Source organism: Magallana gigas, chromosome 7 (genome assembly GCF_963853765.1).
Source record: "Magallana gigas chromosome 7, xbMagGiga1.1, whole genome shotgun sequence".
Classification (NCBI taxonomy): domain Eukaryota; kingdom Metazoa; phylum Mollusca; class Bivalvia; order Ostreida; family Ostreidae; genus Magallana; species Magallana gigas.
Window position 1 is genome coordinate 1,360,754 of NC_088859.1, and position 13,770 is coordinate 1,374,523.

At 33.1% G+C, this 13,770-nt stretch overlaps 1 protein-coding gene across 1 annotated transcript; it reads left to right on the plus strand.

Annotated features, from left to right (window-relative positions):
* The first annotated feature begins 991 nt into the window (after positions 1–991).
* Positions 992–7,102, plus strand: LOC105330919 (transmembrane 9 superfamily member 3). The gene is made up of 15 exons (XM_011432860.4): positions 992–1,184; positions 2,189–2,384; positions 2,536–2,658; positions 3,363–3,523; positions 3,658–3,735; positions 4,037–4,168; positions 4,415–4,581; positions 4,896–4,990; positions 5,147–5,277; positions 5,411–5,550; positions 5,641–5,709; positions 5,848–5,994; positions 6,097–6,180; positions 6,288–6,364; positions 6,482–7,102. The coding sequence occupies exons 1-15, from the start codon at positions 1,113–1,115 to the stop codon at positions 6,547–6,549; spliced, it is 1,740 nt and encodes a 579-aa protein (XP_011431162.1). The 5' UTR covers positions 992–1,112; the 3' UTR covers positions 6,550–7,102.
* Positions 7,103–13,770: the final 6,668 nt, after the last annotated feature.

Below are 13,770 nucleotides of genomic sequence, written 5' to 3' on the forward strand. Positions count from 1 at the left end.
GATAATTTCCATATTTTTTAAAGGAATTTTCGTTGATTATTAATTGGCGAAGCTTGATTGAGAAAAATAATAACAAATTGGTAATCTTCAAGTACCAATGATGTTTAAAATATATAAAACAAAAGACAGTACTCTTCAGATTTCTCGATTAAAGCCCAAAAATTCGAGTCTATTATATATTACTTTAATATAGTAGTATAGATAGGAAATTGGCATTTTTCGTACTTCTAAGCAGATTTAAAAATGTAATAATAGCGATTTTCCTTAGATCGCAATGTGTGATAAGTACATATCCCTTTCTCCCCTATATATATATATATATATATATATATATATATATATATATATATATATATATATATATATATATATATATATATATATATATATATATATAATCTACCGTCTGGTTTTTAATATGGGTCATTTCAAAATATCAAAATGCACCAAATTTTGTTATATATTTGGAGACCTACAAATGTAGATTGTTACAGTAGATTCATCAAAAATTTAGGAAAATAACCCTGGGGATGGCATTATTCTATGTAAAAAAAAATTTAAAAGTCGTACACATTTTACTTTTTCTCTTATTTACTTACTTTATAATTTCTTATAAGTTATAAACGTACTCCTACAAAGTTTCATTTTATCATAACGTCATAAAAGCACAATAGCAACCTACAGAACAACGGAAAAATTGTTTAAAAAAATAAATTTTTGTTAAAACCCTAAAAAAAATTATATGTACCGTATTTTTGTTTATTGTGTTCAGTTTAATAATATAAATGGTATCGGAAAAAAATGCATGAAATGTATAAATACACTTTATTTTACTAGAAAGAGCAAAAATATGCGTAATGAAAACTTAAGTCCGCCTCCTTAACTTGGAATGTCTAAGATAATTTTACACGCGCACATGTCCATACTAAAATGATCCCTGCTTATCAGTACTTTCGGTACTTTGATTCTATGAAATCGAATTATCTCCCTTTTCACATGACGTGGCTCTTCCGTAGTAGCCATATTGGAAAATAGCGACTGTCAACTTCGTTGGCAACATCGTTAAATATCTGATCAATTGGAGACCATCCAGTGTTGGTCAGATCTTCAACATGCTGAAAAGTGTTCCAAAAATCTTTGTCTTTCTTTTCATATGCATTTTAGCAGATGAACACGATCATGTAGTAAGTATATTTTGCAGAAACCGGTTGACAAAAATGTAAATAATGTACATAGTTCCTTACATGTATTCAGTGCTTATGACATCTGTAGCATTCGGGTGGTTTGAAACGATTAATTGGAATTGGATAAAGTCTTAGATTAATTGCATGGGAAACGTTGTGCATCAGGCCGGACTGTTGAAGTCATACACCCTGTTATTTTTTACTCTTGCAGTTTGACAATTTTCTCTGAATTAGAAACTTTATTTAACACTACTGCAGTATAAGTGTATTTAAATTATATTGTTGTAATGTCCATTTTGTTGGAGCAGTGGACATATATCACAAAGTGGGAAGTCATTTTTGACATTCTTCGAAAAATTAGCACATAAAGCATAACACATAAAGCACCTTGACATTAAATTATTTGACATCAGTGTTGACAGTGGCATGTACAGCAGAGCTGGTGCTTGTAAATGCTCACTAAAATTTGTGTTTTTGCTGAGCAATCAAGAGCATCTGCTCTGCTCAACACACTTGGTGTGCAGTAAATGTTAAAACTTTGACTGGAAGAAATTGAATGTTGAACTGGAGACTTGATAGATCCAAACATAAAGCTCAGCTTGATATTTAAACTTCAGGATTCAGTTTTATCTGATATATATAGGAAGTAAAATAGATTGACAAACCAAGCGAGAGAAGTTCAAGGCAATTCTGCTTTACTACTTTAAAATGAATAAAAACAGCATGAAGTACAGTTCCTTCATTTCCAAAATCAACTCTATTACTCATTTAAACAACAAATTGAAAAGAACTATTGCCATAAATGTTGTGTTATGTCCAGACATTCACTGCTTAACTTTATAACGTTACTTATTTTGAATAGTTTCATATTATGTCAACAAAACAAGTTTAAATATGAATATCTTTGGATAATGCATCATTCCTCTTCATCATCAATGATCCACTCCTGACAAGATCACTGTAACATTATACATGTTGATTTTAATGTAAACTTTCTTCTATAGTATGAAGATGGGGAGGAGGTTGTGCTATGGATGAATACTGTTGGGCCCTACCACAACAGACAGGAGACGTACTCCTATTTCTCCCTACCCTTCTGTGCTGGCCCTAAGGAGAGCATCGGACACTACCACGAGACCCTGGGAGAGGCTCTTCAGGGGACAGAGCTGGAATTCAGTGGCTTAGACATTGACTTTAAAGGTTTGCATTGTCTTTTTGTGACAAGGTCATAATTTTGCTTCTAGTACATAATGTTTAAGACTGTTGCATCATAAATTTTCAAATTTCAACATCTACAAGATTTAAGTTGTGGTGATATATACAAATTTTGATATGATATGGCTATTTACAGGTGAGGTGAAGAAGACGGAATACTGCTCTGTAGAATTAACACAAGACAAATTTGAGGCCTTTGTTTATGCAGTGAAGAACCACTACTGGTACCAGATGTACATTGATGATCTTCCTATTTGGGGTATGCAAAGAAGTGAAAATTAATAGATACTGTAACTTTAAAAACCTTTTTTTTTTTGCACTTGGTTTGTTAGTTTAAAACATGTTAGGCCTAAAAAAAAAATAGGTTTGTTTCCGCTTTCCCGACCGACCCTAACTTAAACCCGCCGACCCAAAAAAATTTTTCGAGTTTTTTCGTAAATTTCCGTTTTTATCCGTTTTTTGTTAAAATTTCGTTTTTATCCGATTTAAAAATTTATTGTGTCCTCCAAATTTAAGTCGTAAAAACGCTTATAGAACTTATTGAGATGTCATTAGTGTTGTGTAGATGTTTGTTATTTACAAATGGCAGCACATGTCGTGCCAGTTGAGCTCGAGAAATGTTCCCACCAGCCGGGGAAAAAGTTCATCACATCATTTAAATAATGACAACAAATACTTGTTTTTTTATCTTACCCAGTTTAATAGATAAATGGTTTAATATGCACAATTGAACAGATGGAGAGGGAAAAAAAAAAAGATTAAAAAAAAAAAAAAAAGCCGACCGACCGACCCTAATTTTTTTCAGCCTGAAAGCGGAAACAAACCTATTTTTTTTTTAGGCCTTATGGAAATCCAAACACAAGTTTTCGTTGGAAAAGATCATGCCAAGATAATTTGTTAAGTAAAGTAGATGACACTTTTACATCAATCCACATTTAATGGTTTTTCTTATAACCCAAATAGGTATCGTTGGAGAAATAAGTGATAGTGGGGAAGACTTTTATGTATGGACACATAAAAAGTTTGACATCGGATACAACGGTAAACAGATTGTGGATGTTAACCTAACTAGTGAAGCCAAGAAAAAGCTGTCTCCAGGGGCTAAAATCTCATTCAGTTATGAGGTGAGATATTGTAGAACTTTCATACAAAATATTTTCACCTGTAGGAAATCAATATTTAGTTTATTTCCTATAAATATGACATGATAACTTGATAATGAGTTTGCAATCATTTTCTGTTGTATTTAATCATATAGGTACATTTCACACCGTCGAAGATCAAGTATGAAAAGAGATTTGACAAGTACCTTGATCCCAATTTCTTCCAGCATAGAGTAAGTATAAAATGCTGATTTTTAATTAATTAGTTGAGTTAAACAATACCAAGGGAGCAGGGGATGAAAATAAATGTACCATCTAATCCTGACACACAATGATTGGCTTTCAACATTTCTGATGCTTCCATTCAAAGTTTGCACACATATTTAAGTTGAGCAAAAATATATTGAATCTTTAAAGTATATTATAGTAACATACTTAATACAGATACCATCTATAATTTGCTCAGTAAAAGTCAACCTGTCCAACTATCTATATTCACACAGAAATTCAACAATGCCCTTGTATTTTGTACAGATTCACTGGTTCAGCATCTTCAATTCCTTTATGATGGTTATTTTCCTGGTGGGACTGGTCAGCATGATTCTCATGAGGACCCTGAGGAAGGACTACGCCCGTTACAGCAAGGAGGAGGACCTAGATGATATGGTAGGTCCTCTGTCACTATGCAATGCTGTGGAATAACTTGGCATAAGGTTAAAAAAAGATAATTGAAATTAATTAAAGACTTCCAAATTCTCTCTAATGATGACTACCTTACATTGAACCCTGATTTCTGATCTTGCAGTGATTGGAATCGTAAACTGATGTAGAGAGTTTAAATCTGTCATATTATTGGATATAGACCCATTGCAGTCCATTTGTCAATAAATTAAAATGTGCTTACTTTTGTAGGAAAAAGACTTGGGTGATGAGTATGGCTGGAAGCAAGTTCACGGAGACGTATTCCGCCCGGCCTCCAACGCTCTGCTGTTCTCTTCACTGATTGGCACAGGATATCACATTGCTGTCGTCACCATGTGTGTCATCATCTTCTCCATACTGGGAGACCTGTACACAGAGTAAGTCAGTCACCTTGTCACAGTCCACCATTCTGTACAGCCTGGGTTTAATGATCACCAAATTCATGCAATAAAAAAGCTTAAATTAGGTTTCTTATTCTGAAATATGTCCAATGTTATAATTACAAAGTAAGTTTAATGTTTTCATGCATATTTAATTCAAATGCTCTTCTGTTGATGACAATATATATTGAACCCTGATTTCTGATTTCTAGTGATTGGAAATTACCAACTGAAGAAGAGACTTTCTAATGAATATAATTCTGTTATTATGTAAGATAAAGCTTTGATAACTTGTTCTCTGATTTTTGTAGGCGAGGTTCTCTCCTGAGTACAGCTATTTTTGTTTATGCTGCTACCTCACCGGTCAATGGTTACTTTGGAGGAAGTCTGTATGCAAGAATGGGAGGTAGTTGCACAAGATCAACCTTATTTTCTATTAAAAATCTCCCATCCATTGAAATCTATGTTAAAGTTCTGACATTTCTTCAGTTTCAATGGAGGTTTGTTGTAAACGTTAAGCAAGGTATGGGTTTTCCATTAAACTTTTATTTTCCTGTGATAGGAAAGGTGTGGATAAAGCAGATGATGGTTGGTGCTTTCATGCTTCCTCTGGCTGTGTGTGGAACCGCATTCTTCATTAACTTCATCGCTATCTACTATCATGCTTCTAGAGCCATTCCATTTGGAACAATGGTTAGTTGGTTTTACTCCATATATCTTAAATTAAGCTAACAGTATTTGTAATATTCCAGTATAATATTCAAATAATCATAATGATTGCAAATTTCAAAACATTTCACAACCCTTTCATCTTTCTGATTGCCAGGTAGCAGTGACGTGTATATGTATATTCGTCATCCTGCCATTGACTTTGGTGGGGACTGTTTTGGGGAGAAATTTGGCAGGTCAACCAAATTATCCCTGTCGTGTGAATGCAGTACCAAGGCCAATTCCTGAAAAGAAATGGTAATTCATCCGTGAGCTTATTTTTGAAACTTGTTTATAATTGGGAGATCTGTAAGTTGCTGTGACCACAATCTAATATTCTCTGTACAGGTTCATGGAGCCATCTGTGATAATCGTTCTGGGTGGAATCCTTCCATTTGGATCTATATTTATTGAAATGTAAGTGTCTATCGAAATAAGTGGAAAGTTTTCAATTTCTGATTAAAGCTGTGAAATTAACTCAGTCCTGGTAAAATATAAACAAGACATCATCACAAATTTGTTAACAGGTAAATTCATGTAATGATGTCTTTGCAGGTACTTTATCTTCACATCGTTCTGGGCCTACAAGATTTACTATGTGTACGGCTTCATGCTGCTAGTGTTTGTAATCTTAACAATAGTGACTGTCTGTGTGACCATCGTGTGTACATATTTCCTACTGAATGCGGAAGACTATAGGTGGTAAGTGGTCAATTTTAGTCCCGTTAGACTGACATGTTAGATTTGCAAGACCATGCATGCTCTAGTTTGGGTGATATTATTATAGCTCTTAATGTTTTTCAGGCAATGGACAAGCTTTTCTGCTGCTGCTTCAACAGCAGGATATGTGTATCTCTATTCATTTTATTACTTCTTTTTTAAAACAAAGTAAGTATCAAGTTAGCTGTTTGAAGTCTCATTTTTCAATGGTAGAGTTTAAATTAAATTAAGGGATTTTTACACAGCTTTGAATAAGAAATTTTTTCCTTTTGCAGAATGTATGGGTTTTTCCAAACTACATTTTATTTTGGTTACATGGCGTTATTCAGCTTAGCACTAGGGATCATGTGTGGTAAGTTTACTGGTATTTACCCAATAAGACACTGGATGGTTTTAATACTGCCAGTGTTCTACTTTCAATTTTAAAAGTATTATTGTTTTGAAGCAAACTTATTGTTGTCTCTTTCAGGAACATTTGGGTATATAGGCACGAGTTACTTTGTACGAAAGATATATTCCACGGTAAAGATAGACTAGAGACAAATTTATAAATGTGGGTAATTTGTACAGTGAAGTTGATGGAGCAGAATTCCGAGTGTAATGCCGAGTGTTGTGTGTGTGAAGTAATTGATGCCATGACAGTCAATTTCAAAGTGGTGTGACTGAATCTCTCAAGTCCATCAAGTCATCAACTCACTGGGTGAATTTTTGTGGATCTGCATTTAAATAATTGGATCGAACCCTAGTTAAGATATCATCCATAAAACTTAGTTCATGTTCTTGCTTAGAATACTTTCTGGATCGATTAAGCTTCAAACTTATTCAAATCTGTATCATTGGCATCTGGTTACTGTTAAACTTTAAACTTGTTCATATCGTGATCTTGTCTAGTAACCATTGATATTGATTACACTTAGTATTGTGTAAGCATGATTTCTTCATTTTCCATTAACATTCCTTAAGTGATGAAATATACATTATAAGTTGAATGTATTTTGTAAACAGGCCAGATTAATAGAGAATGTATGTGATTGTTATGATATTGAGATGCACAGCGGATGCTGGTATGACAATTCTCTTGTGATTTGGACAGAATGTTTGGAAGAGTATTGCGGCAAATATGTGATATGCATGTACATGTAAGAAAATTGCTTTATACTATGTTCTGATTTAATGACCAATGCAAGCAGTGAGTGAATGTATGTTTATTTTGAGTGAGTTATTAATTCAATCATTAAATTATTTATTGTTTACTTGTTTTATGTTAGATATAAAGGGTTTAAATGTTCGCTTTTGAGGAAACCTGCTTGTACAGTTCATATTATATAGTAAAACATATTTTTATTTCCATATGTGTAAAACTTGTAAATAGTTTATAAGGGGATGTAATATATTTGTATATATTACTATGAACAGAAAAAAAGTTTCATGAAATGAAACCGATTTACCATTAAATTAAAAATTATAAAATATAGTACTGGTGTTTGCTGATGTTTTAACATATACCTGCAAATTGCAGTGAACAGTTCACTTAAAGTTGTGTTCATTATAGTATTCAAATTCTTTGAGTATTTCGAATGAGAAACCAATTCTTGCACATATACTGGGTAATAATCAATAGGGAATCAAGAACTAATCAGTTTAAAGCATGAGTTGATATACAACAGTATACAATTATTTAATGCTTGAGCAGTCAATAGACCAGAATATTTTTCCCGAGGTGCAGGGAACAGCTCAGTATGATCTATTGCCCGAGGCCAACGGCCGAGGGCAATAGATCATACTGAGCTGTTCCCTGCATCAAGGGAAAAAATTCTGGTCTATTGACTGTTCAAGCATTAAATAATTGTTTTATTACCTAATTCCTTTTTTAGTTTTTGGGGTTTACAATTTGCATATTGCAGATGGTTTTCGTGTCATTATTCAATATACTCAGATTTTTTTTCCATCTTTTACATGCACAAAGCCTGTTGCATGCATTACAACATCTCAATTTAATATTAGTTTACTCAAAGAAGGGGGAGTCTTCAACCCATTAGATTTTCATTAGTCTTTTACCTCATATAAAGCTTTAAACCTGTTGATTATTTGATACTCCATTTTGATAACATTGTATTTGGTTTCACCAAGTACTAAAAACAGCGTCTATGTAAAGGAATATACATTCCCTGAGAATTATCGAAAGGATATAACATTAACATACCCGCGTTCTGAAATACGTTGCCGGTCCAATAGATCGCAGTCTATTGACCGGCGGTCCAATAGATCGAAGTCTATTGACCGGCGGTCGAATAGATCGCAGTCTATTGACCGGCAGTTCAAAATAGACGCAATTATTTAATTTGTAATAAAACAACAAAATTCCTTTGATTAGGTAATAATACTTTTTAGTCACCGAAATGCTTATGCTATTATGTCTTTCATAAGTTGGTTCATGAAGTAGGTCCCATATCGAAAACATTACTGGTCCTGACTTAACCAAACTTGTTTATACAATGCATCTAGGACTTGACAAACTTAGATGCTGATTCGATCTTTAAATCTGAATGCTATAGGAGAAAGGTAAAAAGTTTTTAAGCAGGTGCCCTTTGATGGCCCATACTGAAGTTATTGCTTTTTATGTATGCATAAATTAATGCATCTTGTGATAATTCTTCATTCGACAGACTTGGTGATAAATATGAGCCAAAGATACATACAACATTGAAAATGACCGACACAGATCGTTATGGGTCAGGCAACCTAAAATGTAGACATCATCATCAGGTACAGGTACTCAAAAAAGGTTCCTAAATGCATATGCCTAAACACTGGTAAATACCAGCAATAAGTTTTTAAGCAGTTTAAAAAGATCTAAATTGTGCAAATATTTCAATATGCAGTCAAGTGAACAATTATCTGCTTTTTAGCTCACCTGAGCTGAAAGCGCAAGTGAGCTTTTCTGATCACATTTTGTCTGTTGTCTGTCTGTCCGTAAACTTTTCACTTTTACAACATCTTCTCCAGAACCACAGGGCCAATTTCAACAATACTTGGCACAAAGCATCCTTAGGCAAAAGGGATTCAAAGTTGTGAAAAATTAAGGACCACATTCTTTTACAAGGGGAGACAATCAGAAATTATTGAAAATTTTTGTGAAATTTTCAAAAATCTTCTTAGAAACCAATCAGCCAGGAAAGCTGAAACTTATGTGGAAGCATTCTTAGGTAGTGTTGATTCAAAGTTGTGAAAATCATGACCCCGAGGGTAGGTTGGGGCCAGATGGGGGGGTCAAATTTTTAAATAGGAAAATATAGATTAAATCTTTAAAAATCTTCTTCTCAGAAACCAATCAGCCAGGAAAGCTGAAACGTATGTGAAAGCATCCTCAGGTAGAGTAGGTCCAAAGTTGTGAAAATCATGACCCCAGGGTGTACAGTGGGGCCACAATGGGGGTAGAATTTCAACATAGGAATATATAGATTAAATCTTTGAAAATCTTCTTCTCAGAAAACAATCAGCCAGGAAAGCTGAAACTTATGGGGAAGCATCTTCAGTTAGTGTAGATTCAAAGTTGTGAGAATCATGACCCCTTGGCGTGGGGTGATGCCAGAATGGGAGGTTGAATTTCAACATAGGAATATTATATAGAGAAAAATCTTCTCAGAATCCAATCAGCCTGGAAATCTGAAACTTATGCGGAAGAATCCTCAGGTAGGGCAAATTCAAATGTGTTCTAATCATGACCCCCAGGGGTAGGATTGGGGTCACAACAGGGAGAGGGACAAATCTTTAAATAGGAATATATAGAGAAAAATCTTAAAAACCATTTGCCTAGAAAAGCTGTAACTTTAGTGGAAGCAACTTCAGATAGTGTAGATTCAAATTCGTTAAAATCAAAATCTTGAGGAGTTCGGTGGGGCCACATTAGGGATCCAATTGTACAAAGGAAAACATTTGAATTATTCACAAAAACTCAAATGTTATCACATATATGTATGGGTTTTTTCATATGCAACATTTGACATATTGCTGATTCTTTTAAATTGTTTTAGACTCTGGCACCGGGATGATTCTTGGGTCTCTAAAGGGGTTCAGAGTTTGATGTAGGTTTATATCCCATATAAAACAATTGTTTATAATTTTTGAGAACTGCAATGCTAAACATGTGATATGACTATAAAATCATCCTGTTAGAAAAGGATCTTGATTATAAACATAAGAATATCTAGAAAAAAATGGATTTTTATTTATACAGGTTCAACATGTATCATATCACATTGTCGAGATATTTTGTTTCAAGCTGATTTTATCCCGTCTATTGTTGCTCAGTTGAGGAATGTGGCCCATGGGCCTCTTGTTATGAGTGTCAGAGAAAAATTTCAGGGGATGTAAATATTTAGTATTTTATAAATGGTATTTCTCTTTAATGTTAAATACATGCTGCTTGTAGATGGGCATAAGTGACCAAAAAATAAGGGACAATGACATGTAAATCCTTGCAGGTTCAGCCAAGTCTTACAACTGCCGACAAAATTTATAAATAGGACTTGGATATTGTTTTTGAAGTTTACCCAACAGGTAGACAGAAGGAGATCAAGTAAATAGTTCAACAGAACCTTCAACTGCAGACAAATAATGTAAACCAGACAGAATGTGTCCACCTTTTGAAAATTTCAGCCACACAGCTAATGCAAGAGAGAGGTCTGCACCTTAAATTGGGGGCACAGAGGCCACCTCATTGGGATATCAGTCCAACAATTATTGCACCACTGGGAGAGGGGGGTACCCTTTTTTGCTCAAGTATAAACCCTTGTCACTTAAGAATGATTTGACTCTGATGTCACATTATGACCTCTTTTGGAGCTGATATGCACACTGTATGCAGGGTTATTTTTGCTCAGGTTTTTTTTTCAGCCCCTCTACACTTGTAGACAGTTTAATTAGCCTCATCTAAATTCACACAAAACAGTTGGAAACACTCTTACTATTAATAACAATTATTTAATACTTGTTTTGAAATCACCCAGTCTTAAAGCCCAATGACAACAAAAAATGGGCAAATATATAAACAAGGAGAATATTTCCCTGTAAACAATATTTCTTTCCTTTTTTATAAGGAAAAATCTTAAACAACTGCATTCATTACCATTCCTTAACATCCCTGCTACAAACTTGCTGGTGAAATTAAAAAGAAAAAACTTCAATAAAGACAACAATCTTTTATTTCGGTGTATATAAAAGTATTTAGCCTCATCAACAATGAAAACAAATCAAACAAATCTGAGGTTAACATGAATAATGATGTAAAGTGTGATTCCTTCAAATAAATCAACTCCTGGAAAAAATAAAACACAGAAAAAAACCCAAAAGGTCCATTCCAAAAAAACATTAACAACCTGACAAAAAACTTATACCCAAGTTTCCCAATTTTTTTTTTTTTGTAATCAGAAGTATTCAGGAATAATTATTATTTTATTAACAATATCGAAACAATTTACTCCTCAAGTGGATTGCAGTCTATGAGGAGATTGAGTAGCATCATACAGTATTAAATGGTGGTGACAAAAAGACTATGGATTCATGAAGATTACAATTATATTCAAAACATGACATTTCAATCAAATATTTACATCACATGATTGGATTGGTATTGTTCCTAATTCAAAGTAAATTAATATAAAATCAATGAGAGTTTCCCTATCCTAAATAATCATCTAGTAATCCTAAGATCATTTTGACTTAGAGGTGTGATAAAATTACGGCAAAATGAAGCCACATAGAAAATCATCACTAAATTTACAGACAATAATTTTTTTTCAAACAGAATACAGTACTATATAGTAGGACAATCTTGTAAATACTATAGTATACTAACCGTATATATTTCAGAATTTATGTTCTACAAAGAATTGTGAAAAATCATCAAAAACAATCAAAGACTACGTACATCAGCAGAAAGAGAGTTCAAACATCATTTCTATAATGCTAAGATCATCCAACTTGCTCTCTATCTATCACATAAAAAAATTCAAAGTGTAGAGCATCAATAGTTTCACCCTTATTTTATCCACTACTACATTTTTTTTAAGTAATACACAGTTCTACTTTCTATTTCTTTTGGATTTATACCACAAAATATATCATTTTTTAGGCCCATTTAGATGTGAAATTTTTTAAATAAATCAATTCAAAAAGAATATCAACAAAATCCCATCATTTCTTCTGCCCAGTGTAAGTTATAAGGGATTTTTTTTTCCTTGAGTACTTTTTAAATGAACACATAACATTAACAAGAAAAAAATTCTTTCATTCTCACAATGTACAAAGCAAATTATGTATGGTATTTTTATGATCTACATTATGATCTTCTCCTCAGTGATCCACTTTCTCTGTGTTAGATCTATGTTGGGAATAAGTAAAACCTAATCAGTCAAATTCTAACTAACATTGCTCTGCCATTTCATTGGGACTTGGCACATCTAATCCTAAACATGTTAATTTTTGGTGGACTACATTACAGTGTAACTATATTACTACAGTGAATCTTTCTTTGTTATTTCTCAGTAATATCCTTGAGTGAATTATAATATGTCAACACAAACAAATTTTAAACATGCTGGTGATGACTTTAAACAATGAAGCAAATATAAGAAAAATCTGTCACAGTGGTATACAATGAAAAAAGTGCACCATTCAAGAAGACATGTCACTCACATAAACAACAGTACTAAGATTGACTTCCGTTTCCCTTTTTGGTTTTCTTACATATATCAAATTGTAGCTTAATGCTGGAGTCATGATTTCGACAAAACTTAATCTTTAACATACAAATAAATATTCCTTGATATTTTTGAGGTTCAAAGCCAATGTTACTCAACATTTTTATTTTAAATCCCCCCTATATTCTGAATTGAACTTAGCATCCTTTCTGCGGCCGTATTATTGGTCCGAGAGTCACAATTTTAGCAAACAAACTTCAATGTACATTAGAATGTGATAGGTCTTTCAAGGTGTGTTGTTCATTTTAATTAACTTAACCAGCTTAAATCCTCTTTACCTAACGGTACTGTAAGTCATGTCTCAATAAAATTGACCAACAGTTTTAAAATAAAAGAAAATATGTAAAGTTTATGATGTCTTTGCAATTAAAAATTTCTATCAAAAGACTCACATGAGCCATTTGGCTCAAGCAAGTTACAAATCTTAAATGAAGGTATAGATACAGTGATGAAATGCTATAAAATGAATGACTGGTAAACTTATCATTCTTGTTTACTTCTTACATGTATATAAGAGATTTTCACCAAATCAACAGTGGCAAATGCACTAATATCTGTAATGCTAACTGTTTTAATTATCATTAAACGTTTCCTACCAAAATTCAGTATGAACACAGAACAAAGCTTTAACATTAGGCCAAAATAAAATTATTGTTTGTTTGGAATTGCCTCCCGCTTCATTAAAATACCCCACTCTGATAAAATTTCATCAGCAAAAATTAAAGAACTTTTTTATACATGAAGATTTTTATTTTTCACCAATTTTTAATAAGTAAAACTTCAAGTTTGAAAAACATAAAATAAATTCCCTCCCTCCCTCCTGGGTCTAATAACCCCCAGGTGGCAATTCCAAACAAACTTTTTTTTAAGGATGGCCTTAAAATTAATAAGTGACACTGTAAATGTAACTGTTTAAATTGCATATTTCCAAGGGATTGTAAAATATATGTAAAGTGAGCACTCAGATCTCATATTAATTCAAACACATTTGTGCAGG

Coding starts and splice junctions, on each gene's coding strand:
- LOC105330919 (XM_011432860.4), top strand. CDS start 1,113: ATGCTGAAAAGTGTTCCAAAAATCTTTGTCTTTCTTTTCATATGCATT. Junction 2,659..3,362: donor TGATGATCTTCCTATTTGGG/GTATGCAAAGAA, acceptor TAACCCAAATAG/GTATCGTTGGAGAAATAAGT. Junction 5,278..5,410: donor CCATTCCATTTGGAACAATG/GTTAGTTGGTTT, acceptor TCTGATTGCCAG/GTAGCAGTGACGTGTATATG.